General features: G+C 40.9%; 3 protein-coding genes across 6 annotated transcripts in view; all 3 read left to right on the plus strand.

Annotated features, from left to right (window-relative positions):
* The first annotated feature begins 6,828 nt into the window (after positions 1–6,828).
* On the plus strand, positions 6,829–7,642 carry LOC136946385 (transcription factor HES-2-like). Its single transcript, XM_067240697.1, has 3 exons — positions 6,829–6,918; positions 7,027–7,210; positions 7,317–7,642. The coding sequence occupies exons 1-3, from the start codon at positions 6,829–6,831 to the stop codon at positions 7,640–7,642; spliced, it is 600 nt and encodes a 199-aa protein (XP_067096798.1).
* A 3,786-nt stretch (positions 7,643–11,428) lies between these two features.
* On the plus strand, positions 11,429–12,367 carry LOC136945306 (transcription factor HES-2-like). The gene is made up of 4 exons (XM_067239065.1): positions 11,429–11,506; positions 11,621–11,716; positions 11,838–11,922; positions 12,042–12,367. The coding sequence occupies exons 1-4, from the start codon at positions 11,429–11,431 to the stop codon at positions 12,365–12,367; spliced, it is 585 nt and encodes a 194-aa protein (XP_067095166.1).
* Positions 12,368–13,488: 1,121 nt separating this feature from the next.
* Positions 13,489–27,809, plus strand: part of acot7 (acyl-CoA thioesterase 7) — a 29,247-nt gene continuing 14,926 nt past the window's right edge. Inside the window, exons 1-7 of one of the 4 annotated variants that reach the window (XM_067239740.1) lie at positions 13,489–13,651; positions 17,424–17,541; positions 18,393–18,549; positions 23,225–23,316; positions 23,676–23,790; positions 24,005–24,019; positions 24,214–24,300. In XM_067239740.1, coding sequence (XP_067095841.1) covers positions 13,602–13,651; positions 17,424–17,541; positions 18,393–18,549; positions 23,225–23,316; positions 23,676–23,790; positions 24,005–24,019; positions 24,214–24,300 — 634 coding nt within the window. In that variant the 5' untranslated portion in view covers positions 13,489–13,601. Of the gene's footprint in view, positions 13,652–14,783; positions 14,919–17,423; positions 17,542–18,392; positions 18,550–23,224; positions 23,317–23,675; positions 23,791–24,004; positions 24,020–24,213; positions 24,301–27,809 lie in introns of those variants that run through there. The other 3 variants (XM_067239738.1, XM_067239741.1, XM_067239739.1) reach the window with 3 other exon arrangements.

The raw sequence follows: 27,809 nt of genomic DNA on the forward strand, positions 1-27,809 counted from the left end.
CTAATTAGGCTAGTCTATGAAGAGTATGCAGCTAAATATGATTATGATTATGAAGTTTAGATCATATTGCAGGCTATTACTGCACATATGCATAAAATGCCGGTAAATCAATTTGCAAACAATGGTATCAGTTTACAATATGTTTTCTTAATGCCCGTGTCACTAACACTACATGGGTGTAAAGGTTCATTATTGCTTCCTCATAAATAGTAGCCTTTAATTTCTGAACTCACAGGCGAACACCCGTTCTATCTACCGATAACACACTCGTAGGCTACAAGGGAATCAACATGTCTTACGGTTCAAACATTACGTCTATCAAGTTGAAATAGGTAGGATAGGCCTACAGCAGAAAAGCTATAGCGAACAAGGAAAATATCGGGAGATGTAACATACCAAACAAGCTGATCATTTCGATTTGCAGCAATGGCACAGTAGCGTAGATGGTGTCAGTCAGTGGAAGGCTGCAGCATGGAATCAGATGGAACGCCCTTTTGGTACAAGACGCTTCAGCTCAAAGCGTGCCCTCCGATTTGTGGGCGGGGGCGTATGGTCAACGCCTTCAATCAGAAGCTTGGAGACTGCAACGTTTGCAGGCACATACAAAAACGAAATTACCGAAAACACACAGCAAGTAAATAGATGTTTAGAGGCTATTAAAAAAGAATGGAAATCACTTCCACAAACAGGCTTCTGTGCAGATATTTTATTCTCTCTCTTGCTATTTTTTCCCAACAATTAAGTCAGCTGATGAAATCATTTCACAACCACCAAAAAGTACCGACCTATAGCTACTGAAAGCAGTAGGAGTAATACCAAATTGAAAATACTGTGTACAAAATTTACCTGCTCCTTTTTGTGGGAAATGTCATGGTCTTGACTACTACCAGCCTCTCTTTAATGTATTGGTACTGGATGGCCATCTGCCCTTTTGTTCTTCTGGCTCGTGCCGTTCTCGTGCGTCCCATATCTCCAAGGGTTGCACAATGGAGACCCTCAATGCCCACGATAGATTGAACATTCAAAAAAAACGCGCCAATAAGCAGTGCTCTAAACTTTCCCACCGAGTCTATGGTGTGAAAGATGATAGGCTATGTTGTTCTACACACTGAAGTAGCCTTCATTCCTTTTGATTGTAGTAAAGGTCTTATAATTCAAGTTTTATTATTTTGTTCAAAGCAGACAAAAATGTCTGTTGAAATAAATGGCATAAATGGCGGTAAAATAGGCCAGGGGTACTTGATATGACAACCTTAATCGTATTGGACTATTGCGATTGGCGGAATATCTTCCACGTGTGACGCTGCTATGCCACAACTCTTCACGTGCTTTGATGAACAAAAACTTGACACCAGATGTGAGGGCTACCTTGTGGCTTGGGTTTAGGCTTGGGTATTTAGGGTAGCTTTTTGCTTATTGCAAAGTCGGAGACCCAAAATCTGTTCAAGATGAGGGCTTGATGCTTTACATTATTTAGACGATTTATAGAAGCGACGCCATATAGTTGGACACGATTTGTTGCACTTGCAGACAAAGCAATTAACAGATAATGCTTTTGTAGAATACCACCTCCTTCGAGTGCACATTGTGTTTAGAGATTCAGTTTCTGCCCTTAAATAATGGACATTTTAAGTGGACTATAGAAGCCCAATGTTTAGGCCTACACGTGGCTGTAGGTAGCCTATAGTGACATAAATTACTGCAATTTAACAATTTCCAGATAGCCTGCATGTTAGAGTATGGTACAATAGGCATAGCGAAGCTTTTCAGCTCAAAACGGTTAAATCAAATTACCACAATGGTTGTTTAAATATATATTTAACGTATATATAAATACACATTGCAAAGCGTTTGTTTATTATTGTTATTTATATTAATTGGACTTTAGTTGCCCGGTACTGCATCCACTGGTAGACGCACAGCCAAATCACTGACGTCATGTTGACTCCTTTGTTGAAGAGGTTTGGAAATGTTACAGCCCTGTATGTTGTTTGTCTTTGGTGTGTTTGAGTGGCAGATGTTAGACGAATTTGCGTTGTTTGTGGCTTGGGAAGCTATTTTTGGTCACTGCTTTTTTTTCTTGCTTCAAGCTAACACACTCCTAAAGGCAGTGATATTAAACACAGATGGTAGCCTATACACCCATCTCTGAAACCATACCCAATCCTAATAATGGTTTATTATTTTCAAACTCTTTAATAATTAGACCTTCTCATGTCCATTCCAGGACCTTTAAATGAACTAATAACAGTTAGGATATTGAATCTGAAGAGGTGGGAGAGACTTATAAGCACGGTAAATAACAACAAAGGACAACACAAAGCAACAGTAAAATAACCAAGAAGAAACTAGCAAGCTAATGACTTGTCAAAACCTGTTACGATATGATACGTTTTACCATAGTCTTGAACATTTAGACAGAACCTCAGAAAGAAGGGGGCACTCTAGGGGTAAGTGAATATGACTAAAGATCAGCTGAAGGTTGTATTGCCAAACAAATTCAGATGCCTCATATCAAATGTACTGCTGAACTCTATTACCACTGTCACTACAGCAGTTATTGTACAGGTATTAGTAGTTACAAAGCGGTTAATGTACACTTAAGGTAAAATGTTTTCCCATTATTAAGACAGTCTGTTTAGGTCTAACTATTTAAGCGACTTTAGACTAGCCAACTTTGACACTGCCATATGTAACTGATTCACTAATACTGCCTTTGTCATGTCATTGATTGGCAAATTGAAAATGTCTGGACTTGTTTCTTCTGAGTGAGAAAGTCATATCCAAAAGCAATTTGTTTCCCACAAATCTCCCTTTTACAGCTGGTAGAACCAGAGAAAACATAAGTAAAATACTGTGAAGAATGATTAGTTGTAGTCCAGTTGCGATAAACTGCCATCCGAAAGTAGAGCCTGTCTGCCTACAAATTTATTTTATGTGAATATGCATAGTGTCTTTGGTCATAAAATCAAGGAAATTCAATGAACCCTTTGCCTTATCTTCAACTGTAGACACAACATTGATATCTGCTTTACAATGTGTAATTACAGTACATGGGATATCATTTCATATTCAGGCAAATGTATGTCCATGAAACTCAAGACTTTAATTTATAATTCTACCATGTGATTTGTGATTCGACCTATGATTTACATTTAGTTATTTTAGTCATTTAGCAGACACTCTTATCCAGAGAAGAAGCTTCCATGTAGAAGCTTCCATTTATCCATTTAGAAGCTTGTGTATAGCTCAAACAAAGAACTTATATTGACTCTTTGGCTGAAATAGCTGTAAAAATCCAGTACCATGATTACGACATACATTTCAAAACGCTCGCATGTCTCAAACATAAATACATTCATTTTGTACAGTAAATATGTATATATGCATACGTGCTATGTTAAGTATAGTTAACTGATGCCTGCTTCACTAACCGTGTTTGAGTATAGGTGCACATACTGTAAGTGATCCGTGTAAATACAAAATCATACCCATGAAATATGAATGTCACAACCTCTCAAGCACATAGTCGGGAATGATGCCATGTCAATGATGTATTAAGGCAGACGCCTTAATACTCGATCTAATCACACCATCACTCTTCCATTACACTAGCACAGTTATATCTGCAACTTACCACCCCTACCAGACTAAAAGACATCATGCACACACACTGCATTGTCTCACATACACTATACACTCACCAAGACTTTAAATACACTCATTAACCGTCACCACTTATGACTATTTGAAGGGTTCTTTATAATTTTCATTTGGTCACCGAAATTGGAATCCTGTTTTCCTTATACTTTTTAAAGCATTTGAACATCGCATGTTGTACTTGTCTTTACATCTTGTTGCTCCATGCTATGTGTGATGTTTATCTCATCTCAGGATCAAGTGATTCCATCTCAGAATACATTATATGAAACTGATTCTGGGATGTTTGTATCATCCTTAATGCTCTTGTCTTGAAAAACGCATTATAATGTATATATATATAAACACTATTAATTTTATTGGCCAATAAAATCTAGGAGTTATACAATGTATTTCCCAACTAAATCTCTCGAGGTGGAGGCAAAACAAAATACATTTTGGAACAGAATGGAGATTGTTAGTGAATATCCATTTGGCTTGGCAAGCAAGCTATCTAGATCTACTATTGGGTAGGATGATCAGAGGGGTTGTTGTGCTCGTGCAACGCTTTGCCCATGCCATCCGTTTGAGCTTTTAGACAAATTCATGCTCTTGTCATTCCAAAGACGATTTAGTTTAGTCCTTTTCCGATAGTCACTTCATTTGTATTCTTAACGGCATCTATTCATTGGTATATGTATAAAGTTTAAAGGCAAGGTGGCAAAACTATGGAAGTAAAATCCTCAGTAAGGGGTTAACAAATCGAAGCTCGACGTTTGGCTTTGCTCTTCATTAAAGCTATGACCCCATCTGCCTAGAAATATTGGCTCGTGTCGGTCTCATGCCGTTCAGGAGTTCAGTAAAGGGGTAGGCTATACGTTGACCCTTAAACCTTAAGCCAGTGACGATGCTATGTTATATTAGGCATACTGGAGGCATTGAAGCTATGTTTTTGAGAGAAAAGAAAGAACTAGAATAATCCCAAAATGTAGACTTGCCAGGCCCATCCCCTGCGTGTTTTGTAGGCCACCTTGTACAATCAAGAAAATATATGATGCACGATATTATAACACATAATTTATCAATTAACATTACGTATTGCAAGACTGAATATAACATGAATATTTCTGGCTACATGACAGCAAGTAGAACTCATGTAGGCTTAGTTATGGAAAAGCAGCATGTCTCTTTACAATCATGCTTGAATCTCTAAATATGTATATTTCAACAAAGGATCACTGTCCATTGAGAAGGCACAGATGGGACACCCACGCCGAAATGTGGACAAAGAAGGTTCTAACCGTAAGTCCTGTACAATTTTGGTCAGATCTCTAAGAGCCCATCCCTTCGTGGCAGTTAATTGGGGCCCCATGGGCCGACAGGACGCGTGCAAAAACCCTTATCCATGTCGAATCAACCTTGTTTCACAAAGGAACTAGCCACAGAATCCACCTTGTCAACTCTATCTTCAACACTCTAAAAACAGTAGTAACTCCATTTAAAGTGAAAAGTATACATTGTTATATAACTATACTAACACAACTTCACGCTAGACATTTTCATTCCTTAAACAATGCCATGCATTGCATCAAGTAGCTTCAATAAATCGGATTAAAGATGTATGGAGAGCGTATTTATTTCATGGCACGGTTAACAGATCATGTAAACAAGGTTATGGCTATATCCTTTTTAAAGTGTATGAGCTGTAACTGCATAGCGTCACAGCATCACCATAAAACAACCTAAAACATTGGCATTGTCAGTGTTGTTTGTCTTAAAATCCACCCCTTCCCCCACTCGGTCTTATGCAGATGGCAAAAGCCCAACGACGCCAAATCGTTTTTTAAAAGCTGACCAGCAACACGATGGAGCACAAATCAAAACCAAGGCATGCATTGGTTGGTTAGGGGGTTGGCGGGACATCGAACAAATGCGCGTGCAAAGCTCCGCTGCAGGACCCAGTGGCTGGGCTCACTAGACTACCATCTGTTGATCAGTCGTGGCGCGTGCCGAGCGCGAGTAACCAGCATCTGACTATTCAAGAACAAAAAAATAAAACATTTATCGATATCTGTATGTATTTTACAAGAAATTTACGGTAGTGCAAAATGTAATAGAATATTATTTTCATAGCCGTTGTATGAGACGCAAAAATAAATCTAATAGGCGATTTGAACATAATTGGCTTAGCGTCCATAATGCCCAATTCTATTTGGGTATAGCCTTCATCCAGTTACAATATCTTCTTTTAACATAATTCCTTATTTAGTTTAGGCTAGGCTATGGCAACATTTTCACCCCCCTCATTCTTGTCTGACGCTTTTCCCCAAAATCGAGAGTCAGTTCCACAGGTAAAGGTCTTGGACAGATACATAGTGCGTTGAAAACATGTTGATGAGGACTTTCAAGCAGATGTCAATCCATACATAGCGTGGCTTGGGTATCTGTTTATTAGATTTCCATAGCCTACCTCAGAAAACCATCCACCCCAGTTTACCCATGTATTGGTCCTCGATCAAGATTTGGGTATAGTCTAAACAAGTATCGGACACAATGAAACGTAGTCTACGTCTCACAATAAGAACAATTTTATAGTAACTGTAACACTTGTCTAGGAATGCAAGGCTGAATACAAGATGTCATATAAAACGTGGTGGATTTTGAAGGAAACAAGTGTGAACGGATTATTAATTGACCTAATGAATGAAAATATAGCCTAATGTATTTAGCCACACCGTTATTAATTATGTGTAATAGGCCTACGTATACAGTTTGATTGCTTTTAAAATGGGTAGGCTATTCTTTATAGCTGCTAAACCTTTCAGACAAGAGTGAAGCGTTCCGCATATTTGAATACAAATCCATAGCCTATGTATTAACAAAGGTTGGCTATTCTAAAAAACCTGGTGTGGGGGAAAAGCTTGCAACACACAAAAAGTAAAACCAGTGAAATACCAGTGGTGTCTGGTTTATCTCTACACCATGGACCAGATGGTCTAAGGAGCGCCGGTTTGCTGTCCCAAAGGCATACCCCTCCTGCGTTGATATGCGCACAATAGTTGATAGTCCCTCCCCTCTGATGCCCCGGACTGATATAAATAGCAAAATCTCCGGCTGCCGGGCACACTTCAGCTCATAGCCTCGCAAAGAGAACATCTCTGAGAGACAGTACATCACAACGAAAACAACATGACACCAAGCGTCGCGTCTGAGACAAACGAGTCTCTCCCCTCAAGGTCCACCGTGGCACAGAGGAAAGAAGCAAACGAACTGAGAAAGGTAAGCGGAATATGTAGGACTAGATTCCCCATCAATAGCCGGTACTTTCTCTCATCCAATTTTCGGAATTTTCCCAGTTCCTAATGTTCACTTTGTCTTTTTCCTTAGACTCTCAAGCCCATGTTGGAAAAGAAAAGGCGAGCACGCATCAACGACAGCCTTGGACATTTGAAGACCCTTATCCTGCCTCTTGTTGGCAAAGACAACGCTCGTTACTCGAAACTCGAGAAAGCAGATATTCTCGAGATGACCGTACGATTCCTCACAGATCTTCCTTCAACTCCAGTCAAAAGTGAGTTTCATTTCTGATCTATATGCTATGTAGGTATTCATTACTGCGTATTTTCATAAATGGTAATGTTATGATAAAAAATATTAACTCAACTTTATTTTTTCAGGTTCAACAGATAGTTTCAAAGAAGGGTATAAAGCATGTCTCCAGCGAGTATCCGCTTTGCTCCCTAAAACGAACCTGGACAAAGACGCCTGCCAGCGTGTGAATGAGTTCATTCAGCAGTCCATGTCTACGTCTGCCACCCCAGCCTGTCAGAACTGTTGCGCCCAGAGTTCCAAAGCTTTTCCCCAGATTCAACAGAGACTCCGGAGCCTCAAAGCCAATCTTAGCTCCAGAGTTGAGAACCACTCACGCAGCAGCGGTTCTCTTCCTAACCGACCACAGCCAGTGCCACAAGCTGTAAATGCTAACATGTGGAGACCTTGGTAGATTAGACGTTGTTTCTTTACTTTAATGTGTATTATTTATTACTAAGAAAATTAATGCAGCTAATACTTAGCCTTAGAGATTAACATGAAGAAATTGAGTGATATTGGGAATATTAGCATTTGACTAACAATGTACATACTCAATGAAAATCCAAAAGAGCACAGATCTGATGAGAAAACGAACACTAAGAACTTTGTTAAATGCAATCCTCTTTGGGGTTTCAAAGATATTGGTTGTAGACAACACATTTGTAAACCCCAAGGGTTATTTTGTTTGAGGTTTGCACTATTGACTTGAAGTATTTTGGTCTGTGCAAAAGACTGTCTGTAAACACTGTGTGTTGTAGTTGGCATATTATTTTAAAACAAGAAAACAATTGTACTTCAAATGTTTAGTGTTTGACTACTGTCTGAATAAAAAAACAGTTCTGAAAAACAGTTGGGCATCTTGTCTCTTAAATGTTTTTGAATTGCGTAAAATAGTTAAAATAAACACATTTCATTAGATGATACGCGCGCCCATTTAATCTGGTCGAACGCACGCTGAAAGCAGAGGGTTCTCCGCGCAGCTTTGGGCGCCATAGTTGTGAACATTGAACCTCTGTTCTTCGCGCCCTTTTTTGTATATTATAATAAAAACGATTAAAACAGGCTTTGTATATAGGCTTCAACGAAAACAAGATGGTCTAATACATTTCAAACATTAAATAAGCACGTCCAAATAAATGCCATTCAGATTGGTGTAGTGATGTTAGCTATACTGCTCGCAAATGTACATCCCAATAAAACATATATACTAGCCTACATTTCAGACATGACACATTTCATAATCTTTTTAATTTAAAGAGGAGTTGCATGTGCGTTATCTAGTGAATCCACACACATCGTAGGCCTACGCTACATGTTTGAAGAGAGAGAAGACACTCATATCGAGAGTAGACACCATTTCACTTGTTTAACACTGGACAAACATGCATGTATCAAGCTATCCTTCCACATGAGTTAGGCAGCGTTTTAAAATGAAAGGCTAAAGGTTTTATTTGTATATCTATGCTGAAGTAGCCTATATCCTAAAGCCTAGTGTAATTTATTGTAAATCATCTTTAAGGCTTCATTACCTTAAATAAAAACACAGTGCAAATGTGCTTTCATATTGATATAGTTTTGCTACATTTATCAATTACATACGTTTGAAAACATTATAGTCATAACTGACACTGACTGAACATGGAAATAGCTAACCTAACACACACAGATCCTCGTCTGGTCAGTCGTGGAGTTGATCTGAACTTCCCCCATCTCCAAAGCGTAACTTTTAAATCCCACGTATAGGAATATTCTTAGACAATGCCTCCCTGTCCACCCAGCATGCACAGATGGGTTACCCACGCCAAATTCACGAAGAAGACAAAGGGTGACTAACCGTAAGCAGTGGAATGAATAGTTCAGAATTCTCAGAACCTCATGTTAATTGAAGCCTCCTGCTGGGGTGAGAGGGGCGCGTGCAGGAAGTGCGCGTATCAATTTCAGTGCATCGCTTTTAACACTACAAGCGTTGCTTTGACAGCATGCACTCCCCAAAGAATTACATCGATGGTTATCTCAAGGCTCATAATTCAACATTTTGTTCTGCGATTGTCGTGAGACGATGTATAAATTCAGTAAGCTATGCATCCCACCATCACATTTGTTAAACAATCTAGCACCAGGCGTTTTTATCTATCGTTTTTGTAAATAAATATTGATATTAGGATAAGTCTATCATCTTCCTTTCGTTATTGGCCTATTCTGCACGTGTAAATTAAATCAGATGTTTGAAGCCTACAATGTCTCAGCAATGTCTCAGGGTTTTGAAAAGCAGACTGGTCCTGCACAAACACTTAATAAAGATGCATTGAATGTGTGGCTTGGACGCTATTAAGAACGTAAGAGTCACGCAAAAAAAGACGTCCGGAATATGAGAAAAAAGCATCTATAGGAAACGGGGATGGAACTATTTCAGCTTCCCCCTTCTTAATTATAAACTGACTACAATGAGCACATCGATGGCTGAGGGATGCAGATGGGCTACCCACGCCAAAGTTGTATGGAAATCTTGTGTCGTAGACATACACTAAATGGAATGAAACGACAACAAGTGAGGAGGGGGGATTCGTCCTATGGTGGGACTTGGAGAGGGAAGCACTGGAAGGTGGGATTGAGAGCGGAAAGAGAGGGGTGTGTGTGTGTGTGTGTGTGTGTGTGTGGGGGGGGGGGGGGTTACGGGTCGGTAACAGAAGTCCATCTGCTCCCTGTGGCGCGTGCTACACGCGTGGTTCCCATGAGGGACAGTTTTCGGTCGTTAATGCTTAGCACAATGATTGTTAGTAAAAACAAAACGGTATGTCTAATATAGGCTACACGCAGTACCTTCAGAATTGTACCCATATTACAAAATAGTAAATAATACTCATATATAATATATAATGTGCGTCGATAACATGTAGATAACTCAAAATGATAATAAGATTCTATAAATGACGTTGAAACTCATAGAAATGCACAAACATTTAGACATTGTGATTATTCGTAAACCAAGGTGCTAGCCACCCCCAGATCCTCTTCGTATTGGTCGAGCGTCCAGAGATACTCGCTCCGCCCCCAGTTGGCTACAGGTGTAGACCACGCCACTCCTTCACCGTCACTAATGAGAAAGATTGTAGGACGTCACAAAAGACTATACTATTGTTTGTTTTTTTGAATTTGAAGGCAGATGTCATTTGAAAGTAGCTTGGCTTGGGTTTAGGGTTTTTGTATATGTAATTAGGAATCATGTAAACTATGTAGGCCTATGTCCAATTCAGAATATCCAACACTTCCCTCGGTCCCCACACCAATGCTGGAAAAGTGCTCTAACTTGATGGTATAACTTTGATGATATATCTACTGGTAAATAAACTATAACAAAACATTCTACCAATGGGATAAAGTTATAGTTTCTGTGCAACGTCATCACAGAGACCCGCGTAAAATAGGGGGAGAGTTAAGCAACACTATTGGCATATTTTGTGCATCCAAGCTCCAAAATAAATATTATTTCAGTAGTTTTTGTGCATAAAACTGTACCCAACCGCAACCACAAGAACCCAAAAAACGGACGGATATTGACATAATTATATGCGATTTGTATGCACGCTGATTTTCCTTTGTAACATGTGGCTTCTCTGAGATAGGTATGTAGCTATATCGGACCATGATCGCTGGCCACTCGAACATATCTTAAATGCATTGTTTTTCTGTTTTAATTCTACCCTCAAAAAAAAAAAAAAACATTTATAGAAAATATGGGTGAATGCGTAATTACGCACAGATTCCAACCCTTCCACAACAACAAAACCGTTAAATGTCATGTGAATATCATAATAGTATTGTGTATTCAAGTATAACAGTGCATTATATGTAATTCCGACGAAAAGAAAGTTATAAGGACACTGTATTCTATATGAAATTGGGAACACTTTCGACAAAATAAACCTGACCACAAAATGCAAGGATCAAAGGCACGCTTTGTTGTTACGCCTGGATTAAACGAGTACACAGATGGCTATGTTAGCAATGTATACACGTTTGTGTCGTTTTGAAAGCAATGGTCCTCAATTCAAATTTTACACGGTAGCTTGGGGGCGTGCCAGTGACGCATTGAAAGGACGCTCTAGACCAGCATATATACCTCTACTCGCTGCCACTGGGTGCATATCCTCTCCCAGATTCTACTAGACATCACCCTCTCTTCACATTTAATCTAAAAATGATCTCTGGACAGATCCAATCATTTGTTCCAAGGCTGACTGTTGCCCGGAGAAAGGAGGCACTGGAACTGAGAAAGGTAAAATAAGAAGTTATTAGGCTACATAGGTTGCGCAAACACTTTACATTTCATCTGAATTGTGATGTTATTCTTTGTGGTTGTATTCTAAACAGATTTCATTCTTCTTTTCAGACTATGAAACCGTTGATGGAAAAGAGAAGGCGCGCACGTATCAACCAGAGCCTCAATCAACTGAAAACTCTTATACTTCCTTTAACCGGCAAAGATGTAAGTTCGAAACAACCACTAAACAACCAATACAGGCTACATTAGAAGAGCCCATCTAAAATATTACAGAAACTGAATATATTGTAGATTAAGATATTAATATGTGCTGTTTTCTGTCCAGAAATCTCGACACTCAAAGCTTGAAAAAGCTGATATCCTTGAGATGACCGTGGGATTCCTCAGTGATATACCCGCTCAAACCAAACGTGAGTTTTCCTTCTTGTTTTATTTCCAGATTTTTTTGTGTGTTTTGAGTATTTTGCATTCGCCAACATAAACGTAAAAAGTAAAAAAACTAACATATGTGTTCAATTTCGATCCACAGGTTCAACTGACAATTACAAAGAAGGGTACAAAGCATGTCTCCAGCGCGTATCCGCTTTACTCCCCAAAAGGAACCTGGACAAAGACGCCTGCCAGCGGGTGAACGAGTTTATTCAGCAGTCCATGTCTACGTCTGTCACCCCAGCCTGTCAGAACTGTTGCGCCCAGAACTCCAGAGCTGTCCCCCCGATTCAACAGAGACTCATGAGCCTCAAAGCCAATCTTAGTTCCAGAGTTGAGAACCACTCACACATCAGAGGTCCCCTTGCCAACCGACCACAACCAGTGCCACAAGCTGTCAATGCTAACATGTGGAGGCCTTGGTAGATTGTAGCCAGTCCCTTCCCTAACAAGTCAATGTGAACCGTAAGATATAGCCTACACATGTTAGAAAACCTCCTGTGTACTATTCTTCATCATATACATAGGGAGAATCATTGTATTATCTTGATGAACAGTTAGGATTCGTCGTTAAATCACGATAGTTGTTGAGTATTATATACTTAAGTTATTACGCACTCGTATTCGTTGTCCTTTAAAATGACAAGTTTGAAGACGTATTTCTCGAGATCTGCATGTATGTAATTTTGTTATATTTAATCCTTTTTTGGGTTAGATGATTAAGGGCCATTGAAAAAACGCCCACGTAAAACCCAAAGGGTTGTATTTTTGTGAAGAATTTGCACTGAAGACTTCAGTATTTCTGGGTTCGTGCAGATGAAGGACATGTAAGCACGTTGTGTTATTATTCTATCTTAAAACGTGAGTATCTCTATTTTAGGGATGTATTTATTAAATGTATTAAATTGTTAGGCATGTTGGTAATACAATGTAATAAATGATTCAGTTGTAAATTGTTTCGTATCCTACATTTATTCAGTTTCACAGATGTTTATTGAGTCTATTCATGCGGCATCCAAGACGCGCAAATTCAGAATTTATACAGTCAGGCATGCGCAATGATGTGAAAACGTTGTACCCACAAATGGTCATCCCAAAGCATACAAATGCTACCTTATATGGTAATCAAAACGTGTTTTTGGAGGGATAATATTGCAATTAGAAGAATAAAAAGAGACCATGCTAAACATCGTAAGTTTTCCAGTCAGAATGTTGTGGTCAAATGCGCCTCTGTTGGTGTAAGAACCTCAACGCAGCCAAGCCCACACATTGCGTGGTCTCTACTGCCCTCTCACGGCATATGTTGGTGTTGTCCTTGATCATACGGATCCTTGTTTGTGATAACGTTCAGGTTCTACTTACAGGTCCTAAATTCTTCATTGATCAAATAACTGAACTGCTACTTAGCTGAAAATGAGAATGAAATTAGCGCAGTCAAATGTTACCATACTAGCTTTGTCCACACATAAAACGACATCCACCAAAAATCTGAATCTGAAATATCCTTCGCGCGCCACCTCATCTTCAGTATCTAGCTATACCGGTCTGGCTACCAGAGCCGCAGCCTGAATGACAGTAGAAGTCTAGAGAGTAGCCTATTAGTCTACTCACGCAGTCTCGGGCAGAAACGAGTCTTAGCTATTGGGCCACAAAGCAAGTCATGTCAGCAACCAAATCGCAAGAGTCATCACATGGCCTTCAAATATGCAGGTAATCTAAGGTTTTATGTATTTTTCAGTGTATCTAATGCACAGGAACAGATACAACGCGATGCGTTTTCAGACCGATCCGATAATCCACTGCTTCCGCTCGAAATAATGCTCCCTCTCAGTTGTAGTTATAACGCATACGGAAGACGACTCATCCTGCTATTGTAATTATTTATCCTAGTGTTTTCGCCTTATTTCATATAGCGTACGAAATAAAACTGCATATGAAAATTGTGCACGTCACCATGTCGTAGGCTAGGCTGACTTCAGCAATGATGCTTGAGAGTGTAGACCGGTTGAAGTTAGCCTACACTACAGTATTTCCCTGCTAACAAGGACATTGTAAGGTCGACCTTAGTATTACTGAGTCTACACCACAACAATAACACACAGTAGCCTACAGGTTTGCAATATCTTCCATGCCTGTTTTTAACGTCAACTGCACGCAGAAAGACTATATGTTACATTAGCCAACACGATCTCTTAATATGTAACTCAAATTAGTCAAGGAAAGTTCTTGTCATAAAAAACAAACAAACAAACAAACGATTACTCAAATTAACGTGTGTTTATCGTCACAAATCGAATATGCACGGGTTTGCCTTTGCTTCGTATTACAATGTAGCCTACCAATGTAGCCTTCTAGCAACTTCCGTAGCCGTAGGCTGCTGCACTCAAGATCCCCCTAAAAGGTAGAAAGAAGCCCTGCACTTCTTAGCATTAAAGCAAGTTTAAATGCTCAGTACAGCAGGGGTCTCCAACCATGTTCTGAGAGAGATACCTTCCTGTAGGTTTTGTAACTATCCTGATTCAACCCGTCTACCATTTTATTAGAATTAGGTGTGCTAGATTAGGATTGGAGCGAAAATTGACAGGAAGGCAGCTCTCAAGGTACCAGGTTTAGACCTCTGTACTGGAGCAATATCAACAATGAAGAGAACATCAGAATTCAGAGAACAAGTCATCAAATATAAAATGAAACCATGATCATATGTGGTACTGTGAAAGGGGTGGAGGTGGGATAAAGTGCTTGTGTGTTTGCACTTGTATTTTTCGTGGATTCCTCAGTCACCAGATAAGGACCACAAGGAACAGATGATGTATTTATTTACATTACTTCAACCTCTAACCCAGTTAGTCCCCTTATGCATCCGCTGCTGCCTTCCACATCTGAAAAGCTTTCTACCTACAATGTGGCACTTTCATGGAAAATATCGGACTTTTAAAAGATTTTTTTTGAAGCAAGTGAAATGTGTATATCCATTCAGGTAACGGTAGTCTTTTGTAGACAGACATAATATTATAATAACCCTTTCAGTGTCAAAAGTAAGGGTTTGCATGCTGTATTTGTGTATGTTAATATCTTTACATTTTGAACTTGACATCTTGTTTGTTGGGCATTTAGGCAAAATATTTGGTTCAATGATACTTTCAGGAAGTTTAGAGTTTCAAACTTTTGTTAAATGATTTTGGTGGGTTTGAAATCTCTGTTGTTAAGCTTTCTATTTGTAGCTCATGGTCAATCATTCAATTGTTTTTTAGCACTCTTGCTGAGTTAATGGTTCTTAACCAAAATGGAGAAATTAAACCAATGCATTAGCCTTTACGTTGGAACAACACATTTCTACAGAAATTCAAGACTTCTAGACTTAAAGAAGATTGTCATAGACTACTGGCTGAACCTATCTCTGATTCTAAGCCTTATCAGGTAGCCATATCCTATGTTCTTTACTAGTTGTTATCAGGGTAAATCACCACTCAGTCAGATGCTTAAAGACAAAGGATGTTGCTGGGCCTGTTACTCTGGTTATGATAAAGTGTGGAGTGTGTGTGTGTCTAAATGTCTGTCTCAGATTAAGAGGCAAGAGCATTTTCAAACCCATTTTTTCAAGCCTTCCTAAACTCACAGAGATTGAGCATATATATTCAGAATTGTACTCTCTTCATCATCACTTATCTTTACTATGAAGATTTAAGATACAGCAGGTGACGTTATCAAATAAATTCAAATATGAGAAACAGCACCCCCAATTCTTGTCTCAACACCTGCACTTTCTCCAGCTTGAGTTTGATTTGACAGTGGTTTCACAAAATAGGGTCAAAATGAAACGCAGGTGAGGAACAGGATTTCTGGAACACAATTGGCTGGATAGTAGCGGGCTGCTACAAAATTATAAATTGACATTCCACTGGCACTGAACTGTCTGTGTTGTTAAACAACTCTCAGAGGGCCTTATCAGCATACATGTGTAAAGGGGACAAACCTTTTCTATATTAACAGATAAATATTACCTTTTGTACTTTTAATTCAGGTCCCTTACCCCACTATATTTAATACTATTACATGCTGTACTGCAAACTACTTTAACAAATAGCTCAATTGTCCTCTATTTCCACATGAGGATAGAGGAGTGCTCATGTGATGTACAGTATGTCCCCAGGGTTGTCGTGTCATGAAGTGATCTATCAATGACAAGAAGAGGGGCCGAGAGAGCGATCATTGTAGAAAGAGCTGATCCTTTTCACTCTCGATTTTGGGTTAGTGATAAAGGAAATGCAGATTCACAACAGGGGAAGTGGGATCATAACTCATCAGGTAGTACACACATCCTCTCACATACACTCACTCACACTGTGGGAGGTTCAGGAGATGGTGGCACCGAAAATACACAGATGCTCTCTTTAGCTCTTTTTCATACACACATACACTCTGCTACTGAAATGTACATGAAGGGTGTTTGTCCAATGTGTTTATCCTTAGTGGCACTTTTTTTTTTTTGCAAAGCATTGACTCTGGAAGCCACTCCCAAGATGGCGTCTTGGGATGGTGTTTGACGCCATCCCAAGGTGGCGTCAAACACATTTATATTTATTTCTCGTAATCCGCTCATCCAAACAACTCACTTAAAACCGCACGTCCTTGGGTCCAGAGCAACACTGAGCAATACACCTGCCGGATTTCGATTGTCCGATTTTCTAGGTTATTGAGCCACAGACCCACAGAAATTTCTGCCTTTATAGTTATATACTCGAAGTAAAGAGAATAGCCAAGAACCTGTTGGATTTCACTAGATCTTTGTGTATGTGCGTGTGTGTGCACATGCGTGTGTCCGTCTGGGTGTCAGTTGTTGGAGCTGATCACTTAATCAAACAGCATCCCATTAGTCCTGTGGGGTGTGTGATGTAGATGGGCTTTGAGGGGGACTATCCTTCAGTGAGACCTGACAACAGGAAGATGAACTGTCTCATTCTCTGTGTGGATTTTACTTAGCAAGAGACAGAACCCCTAGCTGGATGTTCTGGATAAGAAGGTTTATAATGATTAATAGCTGAGAAAGCCTAACCAATGCTATTAGTACCCAAAAGTGTTTACGTTTGTGTCAAAGCGTGTATCTCTGTGGTGTCAAGTATCTGTGACGGTACTAGGCTACTCTGTAATTCTGACTTTAAACTAAAGTAGAGCCTTCAAATATCCTCAGAGCCTTTTCAAGTTTAACAGTACATAGCAGTAGCAATACATTTAGTTACCATTAGCTAAATGCTAATGGTTATAGCTCCAATGGACTGGGGTCAAGACAAATGTACTTCTTTCTAATCCTAACTAAGTATGTACCTGTAAGTACTAGTGCTAATGCTAAGTATGTACCTGTAAGTACTCAGTGTTTGCCCTACCATTATATTAGGGTGGCGCTCCTTCCCCCCTAACCAGTGTTAATGCTGAGTATGTACCTGTAAGTACTAGTGCTAATGCTAAGTGCGTGTCTGTTGGATAGGCTCATGCGCCCGGATGATGCCAACATTGTGGGCAACGTCCATGGTGGCACCATCCTAAAAATGATTGAAGAGGCCGGTTGTATCATTGGCACACGCCACTGCAACACCCAGCCAGGAGTAAGTATGTGTGTGTAGGCCTACTTTTTTATGTTGAGTTGCTTTGACATTTTGTATGCAAGCTGGGATGTAGTGTTTCAGTAGATTTTCAGTTGAAGGTTGCAGATGTCAGGGCTGTCAGAGGACAGTGTTGCTGACTGGCATGGATTTATGAAGAACTTTGTTGTAAACCATTAAACAAAAAGTATGTACTTTTCCAGTGACTTAAAAGTGGTTCAGAGAATCTTGAAATTTTGAAAATATTTGGAAAATATTGGAACCATTGTGTGTGTGTGTTGCATTGCATTCTTCCTCCTTATCTTTAGCCACATTTAGATTTACATCCTATTACAGAACATAGAACTTTCTGAATATGTTACAGTGATGGCAGAATGTTGCATTATGGTACTCTGCATACTGAATGCATTGTTTTTAGCAGTGTACTTTGTGAAGAGAGTCTTCTCAAAAGAAGTGTCATAGAAAACATCTTAAAACTTTTTGAAACCATTTTGGTTGGGTCCACCATAGTGGTCACCTAGTGAGCAATGTAGTAAGGGCTTTACATTCAAAATTTGTAATCATTGAGGAGACATTTTTATAGAGTGACATCAAATAGTGCTTATAAATACAGTAGATAATCAAGGATGAGAAGTGCCCAGTTATCTTCGTATTCCAGTGGTAGCCAAAGAATTGTCTGTGTTTTTATCTGACACAGTGCAACAGCCTTAATCAGCTAACCGTAATTAGCGAACCTCTCTAGGCTAATTATCTAAAGGGAACTGTTAAATAACATAGTTGCATTGTAATCACATCATTATTACGTTTTGGAGTAGGGTGAACATTTTAATCTATTTGCTGCCTTCCGTTGTTAGGATCGCTGTGTTGCCGCTCTTGCCAGGGTGGAGCGCACGGACTTTCTGTACCCCATGTTCATTGGTGAGGTGGCTCATGTCAGCGCAGAGATCACCTACGCCTCTAAACACTCTGTGGAGGTGCAGGTCAACGTCATGTCTGAGAATATCCTCACAGGTAAGGCCTGAGATACTGTAGTTACTACAGTGTCAGTATATTGACATAATGGTTGTGTATTTACAAAGGTATGAGTAGCCAAACAATGGCAATTAATGTTGGTGCTGAATGTTTTTTACATGCATAAAATCTTTCTTGGGAATTTTTCAGCTAGCCTGATTTAAGAAGGTGGTCCTCCAGTCCTGACTTTTCAATACTAACTTCTAAAGTGCCTCTATGTTGGCCTTGAAATGGTTAATAAATGACTTCATGGTGTTATACCTTTAGAAAGTCACAAGGGGGCAGTGTACTACCAGCAACACAATCATTCATGCAGTTGTTGATAGTCAATATACAGTATTTCTACCAGTAATTTTCAATACCCTAATATAAAAAAGTATATATGTTTACATTCTCCAAATTGTTTTAAAACATAATTATTGTGCACAAACTTAGTTCATGAAAGTGTGTTCCTTCATGCACACGCCTGCTCTTTTTCCCTGTCCACCAATAAAAAAACGAACATCAAAATGGCCTGACCCAACATGGTCCTCTGACCCTGAAATGACATCTGACAAAACAATGTGGACAATCCATCTGACGTGCATTTTCATCATACCTGTCTGGAGTCAGCACTGATCATATTGGCTCCCTGATATGATCTGTGACCAGATACAGATGCTGAGGTACTACAAGGGCACAAGCCATTGGCTTCACATAGTACATGTAGTATACATACAACGCACATGCTACATATGCGAGAGCTGGGACTATTTAAAGGTAGATATGTAAAGCGGAGTTATGTATAGAGAGTTAGTGAATATTCCTTAAATCACAGAGGGATTAGGGACATACCTTTACATTCATCTCACACCCTGCCTTGTCTTGTTCGACCGGTCCAATGTCAGTGTGCCAACACACATTTGGACCAATAACAACTCGGGAGTCTGTGAATGAATGAGAGACCAAAAGAGAGAAAAGACAGAATAAGCAAAGAGAGATGGGAAGGGAGGGCGGGAGGGAGGGAGGGAGGAAAGGGGGGGGGGGGGGTGAGAAGACAAAAGAGGTACACCCCAGGCGGTCGTTGCCACAGCAACAGGGTTTATTCGTTGGGTGGTGTGTCAAGAGCAGGTTGGGAGATGCGGGGGCAGAGCAATGAGATGACAGGTGGAGAGGAGCTAGCTGATGCTCCACACAGGCACTGTTAAAGGCACCCTTCTGTTGAGGTCCTTCCAAATTGGAGAGGCACACCACCAAAAGGGGGTGGGACCTGGCAATCAGGTCACCTTATGAAAAATAAAGCTCTCACTGAAACAGGTGTCAGTGTTGATGTGTTTGCGCATGTGTGAGCTGCATGCAAAAACATCGCATTACTGTGAATGTGTCTCCATGAAGGTATATGTGTGTGTGTGTGTGTGTGTCTTTCTGCACGTGTGTTTGTGTGTGAATGTGTGTTGTGTATGTATACATTTGTAAGTGTGTTTTTGCACTCATCGCAGTGTGTATATGTGTGTGAACGTGTGTGTGTGCTGTGTCAGTATTTGCCCCTTTAAAGACTCCTGCGGGGCCTAGGGGAAGAGAAGATAACGGGAGCAGACATTATTTGCTTCTGTCATGTCTACTTAGCATCAGGCATCACAAACATTGACCCAGTCAGCCACAAACACTGAGTGTATATACCTGCACATCCAGCCCTTCTACATCCAAGGCTCTTATTGGGCACATATTCCAAACAGATAGCTCTGTTTTTACTCAATTCCCTTAACTTATGTCACAAGAACACTTTTGGTGGTATATGTAGCTTACACACGCATAATAATAAACACTTTGTCAGGGGTTTGATCATTGTGCAAATTCATAGAAAACAAGCCCTCATGCTGTATTTCCTGGGTGGAGGGACGGGAGCAGGGCATTGGAATGGAGGTCATGGATGTGTGTGTATGTGTGTTTCTTATATGTGCGTTTATTTATTTGTCTGTTTATGCATGTACATGTATATGTGTGTGTGTATGTGCATGGGGCACTGGGGCTGTTGGCAGTCACATGACCAGGCGTTCAGGTTCCACAGAGCCAGTCAGGCCTCATCTCGTCAGCGTGGCCTCAGTCACGCTCCCCCAGGGGAACTCTAGTTACTGTGTGCACGGGCCGTGATGATTGTTCCCGCTGGGTGGACCGTCCAGACCCACACACACACACACACACACAGTTAGCTGGATATAAATGTGGAATTCACATAACATGCATACAAATCCACACACAGACAGTATCACATACACACATACACAGACAGACACTCATTGGACATACAGAGGCACAGACACATAGATGCCCTCATTTACACACATCCAGAGATTCCTCCCACAGACACACGCAGCATGTACAGCCGACTGCAGTGCATTGTGGGCCAAAGCTTACAATGAGCATGGCAGTGCTTGTAGCTCACACAACATAGCACATGCTTCAGTGGGGGATGGAGTGTGAACAGGGAACATAAACATGTGGTATAGATGACATACAGTACATTTTTCTTTCTCTGTGGAAAACCAGAGATGCCTGCATACCTTGACATGTGCTAAGTTTTCATAGTGAAACACATACTGCGTGGAGATCAAAAAGACTGAATGCAGCACCATGCACCAGAACCTGATCTGGCCTTTACCTGATTAAAGAGAGGACGAAATGACACTGATGCAACATCTGGAGCTCCAACAGTTTAACCAGAACAAACTCTGACCCCAGTCATCATACAACAGGCTTTTCTAATCCGGAACGTCTGGCCTTTTAAAGGGCCGATTTTTTTTCTTCAATGAACGGTTCTAGAAGTACGAGCTCCATTCTGTTCCTTCTATTTATATGCTCTCCTCTCCTCTGTGTCTGGTTGGCCTGCAGAGAGGATTCTGTATCAAGGCTAGCTTGGCTCACCTCTGTGGAAAATCTGTGGCTTTACTTATGGGATCAAGTTCTAAACTAGCCCTGCTGTACAGTCTTTGTACTGGGAACATGTTGTTCTGAAGGACGAGTGGAACACTTAAGTATTTTAAGCAGCCCGGAGACAGAGAGATACTGAATATATACACACATGTATATAGAGAAACAGAGCTGAGGAGTCTGTCTCCTGGGAGGTTGGAGCATTCAAAATCAATGTGAAGAGAAGCTGTCCCTCTGAGAACGGCCTCTGGAGAGTAGTAAAGGGCTTGGAACATTTGGACCGGGGAAGTGGTGGGACTCTTTTGTTTTCACCGTGGCAGATTTGTCATCATGGTGGCCACTGCTGTGTAGTTCCTCCAAGGATAAAATGCTCCAGACTTTATATATTTTTGGAAAAAAAGACCAACGGTATGTTCAAATCCTTTATACATACATAAATAAATAACCTTTTTACTTCACCTTAGCAACCGACTCATTCGTATGCTACTCTAATACAACCCTACGCCCCCTCCTACCTTACAGTGAAGTCAGAAGGTCCAGAGGTTTTCTATTTATAGAGTCATGTCAGTCTTAGTAGAGCCGAGCATATGTAAATATATCCTCCATTTGTGCTGTGTGGAACTTCCTGGATGGTGGGCTAGAGCCAATGAGAAAGAGGCTGCTGTGCAAAGCTGGGTTGGCATGGCAACGCGGCCTCGTCTGCATGGCTTTGACTTGGATGTAAAATGCTAATGTTATTCCCAAAAGCAGTCTGTCACATGCCCTCTCCCACTTGCAGGGAAGTAGTGCACTAATAGTCCATAGTCTTAGGCTACCTTCATATTTTATGCATTGTGTAAAGGTTACAGGATGCCTAAGGAATATAATAAGGTTTTCTGACTTGAGCCATAAAGGATCAAGAATGCTTTGAACAGGGAATGTTCTACAATGTAAGCTACAGAAGGAATACTACATAATTACACTGTGCAGTAGCTACAGCATGAAGCCTTCTGTACATGTTTCCAAATCCAAGGGTATCTAATAAGGACATATCGAAGTATATACATATATACAGTAGCTAAACAATATATAAGGGAGTCAGGTGGCTGAGCGGTTAGGGAATCGGGCTAGTAATCAGAAGGTCGCTGGTTCGATTCCTGGCCATGTCAAATGACGTTGTGTCCTTGGGCAAGGCACTTCACCCTACTTGCTCCGGGGGGAATGTCCCTGTACTAACTGTTAGTCGCTCTGGATAAGAGCGTCTGCTAAATGACTAAATGTAATGTAAATGTAATATAAGCTAAAGCTAAATGTATTGACCATGCACATCACCTTTCTTGATGGCTGTATTGTTCTGCGTGATCAGATTTTAATAGTGTGACAGGAAGTCCTGCTCACACCCAATTTTGTTTTAAGGGGACAAATCCCACTGTGTGCCACAACAGAAATAGAACCTTCTCAGTAAAAGTTTGAATGTGGAGGCTAGAAAAAAGCTATATTGCCATGACAACACCACAGCCATTTGATTCCTGCAGAGGTTTGTCTCAAGATGTTCATGATCAACAATACTTCGTAATTGTTTTCCTGTAAGCGTATGGGTTTAAGTAACAACCAATGTTTCTGAAGATTTGAAAGATTCCAGCTTCTCTTTTGAATGGAAGGGGTTAGGGAGGGAGGGAGGGTGCTTCTCTCACTCTGAGCTCATTCCACAGTTGTTTTCTACTACAGAACGTTTAGCTACTGTATTCAGTTTGGAAGAATGAGGTTGGAAATTGTTTTATGTTTACAGGCTCTAAGAAACTGACCAACAAGGCAGCTTTATGGTATGTCCCCTTCTCCATCCAGAACCTGGAGAAGATTATTAAAGTGCCTCCCATCAAAGTAGGTGGACTAAGCAACACATTTGCACATGAACTTTAAATACTATTTAATGGTTAAGTAATGGATGGGGGCTTAGATGGCTAGCCTCTGTCTGTAGCCCAGATGAGCTGTGAAGGGTGGAGGTGAGCACACATCTTCATGAGGAGGACTGAGCCCTGGCCTCTGAACCCTGGGGACACAGCCCAAACCATCTGGTCAACATAAAGACTAGGGTAGCCACAGTGGGCAGTAGAATATGACAGTATGATGGAGTGTATGTGACAACCTGCACACTGAGGCTACCATGGCTCACCTAATGGTCCTTCTTCACCATTCATCTTAATGTGTCATCTCTGTTTGTGTTTGCGTGTGTCCTCCAGTATGCCAGTGCGGAAGAGGAGGCGGAAGGGAAGAGGCGATATGAAGCCCAGAAGATGGAGAGACTGGAGACCAAGGAGAGAAACGGAGAGCTGAGTCGTCCTGTGCCTGCCCCAGGTAACCAGCGAGAACGTGTAAACAAAACTCGATAACTGCAGCAGGGAATTTGTTCTTAAGATTTGATGAAATAAGATAATGGTCATGATTGAGGATAATCTTAAACCATCTGTACTGATGAACTGCCTCAGCCACTGGTTGGTGCCACAGCGAAATAAAAGGTATGCGTTTCGGGCCTAGTGTAATTTTGTCTTTTTCAAATGATCTGCTGCAGATAGAACAACAAAAGGTAGGACAATCTCATTGTGTTTGGGTGTGTGTGTGTGTATGTTGGAAAGGGGGTTACATAGAAGTTGACCAAAATAATAATTACTCTTAAGACTTGACAGGAATACACTGGTCATACTACAACTTTCCTCTACTTCTGTGTATGCGTGTATGTGGTTACATATGTGTTTGTGTGTGTGTGTGTGTGTAATGCAGAGCCACACACTGTTGGATTCAGCCAGTCTAGCCTGATTCATCTAGTGGGACCCTCTGACTGCACACTGCTAGGATTTGTCCACGGAGGTAAGTGAATCACTATGCACAGAGATGAGCAGAGCGTGTGTGTGGGGGGGAAGCTCAGTGATCAGCTCATTCATTAGTGAGTTGATTGTAAATTAACTGCATTTTAACTAAGTACACAGGATGTCCTGGAATGAAATACCACTAAGCTGTTTCATCCAGCACGGTGCTGAACACACATAAACACACATGCTAATACTCATTGTACCTTGGGCTGGCTCTGTCTAAGGGTGCCTTTAAGTCCAGACTCCTTTCTATCTGTCAGAGGCCAGTCCTACTGGCCTTCCCATACTGCTCCTTGCTCTGTCCTCCCAAGTCATCCATTCACTTCCACTCAGATCAATACTGATTCATCCTCTGGAAGTAGCCAAGTCATTAAGACTCAGCGATTAGGACACACAAGCTGAATGGGAGAACAGATAGTGGTTTTAGCAGCCAAAGAACGAAAGAGAGAGAGATAGAGAGGAGAGAAGCTAGCAGGCATTGAAGCCTCCCTAGGACATGGTTTGGTAGGAGCTTGCGATTACTGTTTGATTATCAATCATGTGAGTTGCATTGGGTCTCTCTCTCTCTCTGTCTCTATCTCCCTCTCTCTTTTTCTCTCTCTAGCTCTTTTTCATTTTCTTTTCTCACACATTGCTAATGAAGCAATCAGTCGAGACAGTATGCTGTAGGGGCACATTGTCATAGAAAAAACAGACTGGAGGAAGCAGCCTATAGTATTGTCTAAATGTCAAATGGTGACCTGAAGCACGTGACCATGCATGTGAAAAGCTCTTTAGCTGTCCTGTCTGCTGACTAAGGTGGTGATGCTAGCTTATCAACACAGTATAATCCTGCTGTGGGCTACTCAGCTGGCCAGTGACACAGCATGCTCATATACCATATGGAAGGTACCATATGCACTCCATTTCTGACTGTGTAAAATATGAAAATTCATGAATATTGTGACAATGTAAATATATGTCAGATTAAACCCTGGCACTATGGCTGTTTTCCCACATTTGTTTGAGGTACATGTACTGCCAGCTGCTGCTATTTTCAATGGTTAGTGGTATTGGCTCTGCAGTTAGTTTAGCAATGCAACATATATATGTTTTAGTCTTCTGAGGTCAGTCTTTAGACACTGGTCATTGTCCTTTACTGAAAAACACCTAAAATAGTCATCCTTCATTGAAAACATGTCATGATTTATAAATGTGAGTATTATCACAATTAGTAGGGCATTGTCACATTCTTTCACCAGAAGTACCAAGGTAGACAACAAGTGCTTTCGATGACTGCGGCATCAGCTTCAAACGTTTCAGTGCGTTCTAACTGATGCCAGATCTATCAGATCTGTGCCTCACGCTCCCGTACCTGTCACTCTGTCCGACAGTACTGTGGAATGTGAAGAAGAAAGGGAAAAGGTAAGAAAAAAGCTGCAGGCAAATGTATCAGTATTCTAGTCAGGGTCCAGCTGGACTATCCCAGTCCTGTCTCCCTTGTGATCCTCCGGGAGAGATGGATGATGAAAAGAAAAACCTTCAGTGGGTGGAGGAAGGAAGCAAGAAAAAAATAGTGTGTGAGAGAGTTAGAGAGACAGACGTAGAAAAGAATCAGCTTGGGATGACTGGATATGTGTCGATGATGGGCGTATTGATTCCCTCCTCCTGCCTGCCAACCTCTAAGCTGGCCTCGTTACTCCATATAAAAAAAACAGCTGGTAAACAAGAGCAAGATATATCAGATTCTGAGATCAACCCCTCACCTCACATCCTGGAGCATGCCTTTCCAGCTAATGAATCATTGACCAGGTTTCATCTAACTTTTAAAACTGCAGGAATCAATCCCCTGCAAAAACATGCAAAAGCAAGAGTTTTTGGGGCTTAGAGAAGTTGTACAATATTACTGTAGGGTATGGGGAATCGGTCTGGAATTTTATCAGAGCCCTTATGTCCTTGAGAGAGTAATTTCATGGGTTTTGTGGAATTGCTTTTTGACTTTCTGTACTTGTAGGAAGTAAATTAAAACTGGACATGGCTATTAAATAAGACGTGTGTTTGTGTGTGAATGTGTGTGTTTGTGTGTGAATGTGTGTGTATTGTGAGGATGTGTAAGACAATGCGGGGCGAAAAACATTCAGAAATATCGATTGTGAGGACAATTATTGAGTGATAGAAAAGAAGTGTGAGAGGGAAACAAACAGAAAGAGGGAAGGAGAGGGGGCAAGATGAGACGCAGATGTGATGTGTGGGACTTTTTAATTTGTTTGGCACCGAGGAATCAGTCCAATTAACAAGCAAATGGGGAACAAGCACCATCCATTTAGAATGCATTTTGTGGCCTTCTCTCTGCCTCTCCTCCCTCACATGAGCAGGCTCATTAAGCAGCGCTGCATGAGCCCTACCGAGGAGGATACTGCTGCTGCTGCTGTGTTTACATAACCCTCAATCAGAGCAACCAACCAAGATGCTCGCTCGCTCTTTCTCGATATGTCTCTCTCTGTCTCTTTCAAACACACTCTAACATAAACATTGTTACAGACTGCAGTGCATTTTCCATTGCTCAAGTGAGTGACAGTGAACGATAATAGCATAGCTCCTCTCCCATTCTGTTTACAGTAATGCGAAACCATACTTTCAGGGAGTTGACTGCATGCGTCAATGGGGCATACTTTACCCTGACACTAATGTGCTGTAGATCACATAGTGGCTTTTGGTGGATTTCACACCTCACCTCATTCCTTGGGGACGTGTCTGTTTTAGGGGTTATAAACTTTTTGGTGTGATATTTAATGCAGCACTATATTGGCCATCTAGCTATTATAATTTTTTAGAAACATCTCCTATCCATTTCTCGTTTCCCTCTACAAGATGTTGGGGTGGTTGGGTGAGATGAAAGTCTGGAGAAACGGCATGGAAGTGTCTGAATGAGAGAAGAGATCAGAGAGAAGCCAATCTCAGTCCACCCCCCCCACCCCCTTTAGTCCCCGTGTTCTAAAGAAGCTTTCCATTGTTTCCATGGAAACAGCACTTGATTGCCACAGGCTCGCAGACCATGTCAGTCTTATTAAAACAAATAGACTAATGAATAAAGTGAAAATGGTAGTTAGTGGTGGTTAAAAATGTACATTAGTATCCTCTCATGGACTTCTTGTTTTTAAATATCAACTAGTTTTTTGTATAGAAGGGTACCATCCTATTGCAGCAGAAGGCTGCATTCTGAGGCCATTTTCTGTAGGTAATAAATGTCCTCCCAGCTGTTCCCAAGTTACCGTAAAAGTAGGTTGAATCAAAATGAAAGTTTATTTTCCTCTAATGTTCTCCTTTATGTTCACAGGATGTGTGAGAGAGAGAGAGAGAGAGAGAGAGAGAGAGAGTGTGTGAGAGAGAGTGGAGAGAGAGAGAGAGTGGGAGAGAGAGAGTGTGAGAGAGAGTGGGAGAGAGAGAGAGAGTGGGAGAGAGAGAGAAAGAGGAAGAGAGGAACATTTCTTGAACTGATATATGGGTGTGAGTGAGAGCCAGGCTGCC

Source organism: Osmerus mordax, chromosome 7 (genome assembly GCF_038355195.1).
Source record: "Osmerus mordax isolate fOsmMor3 chromosome 7, fOsmMor3.pri, whole genome shotgun sequence".
Classification (NCBI taxonomy): Eukaryota; Metazoa; Chordata; class Actinopteri; order Osmeriformes; family Osmeridae; genus Osmerus; species Osmerus mordax.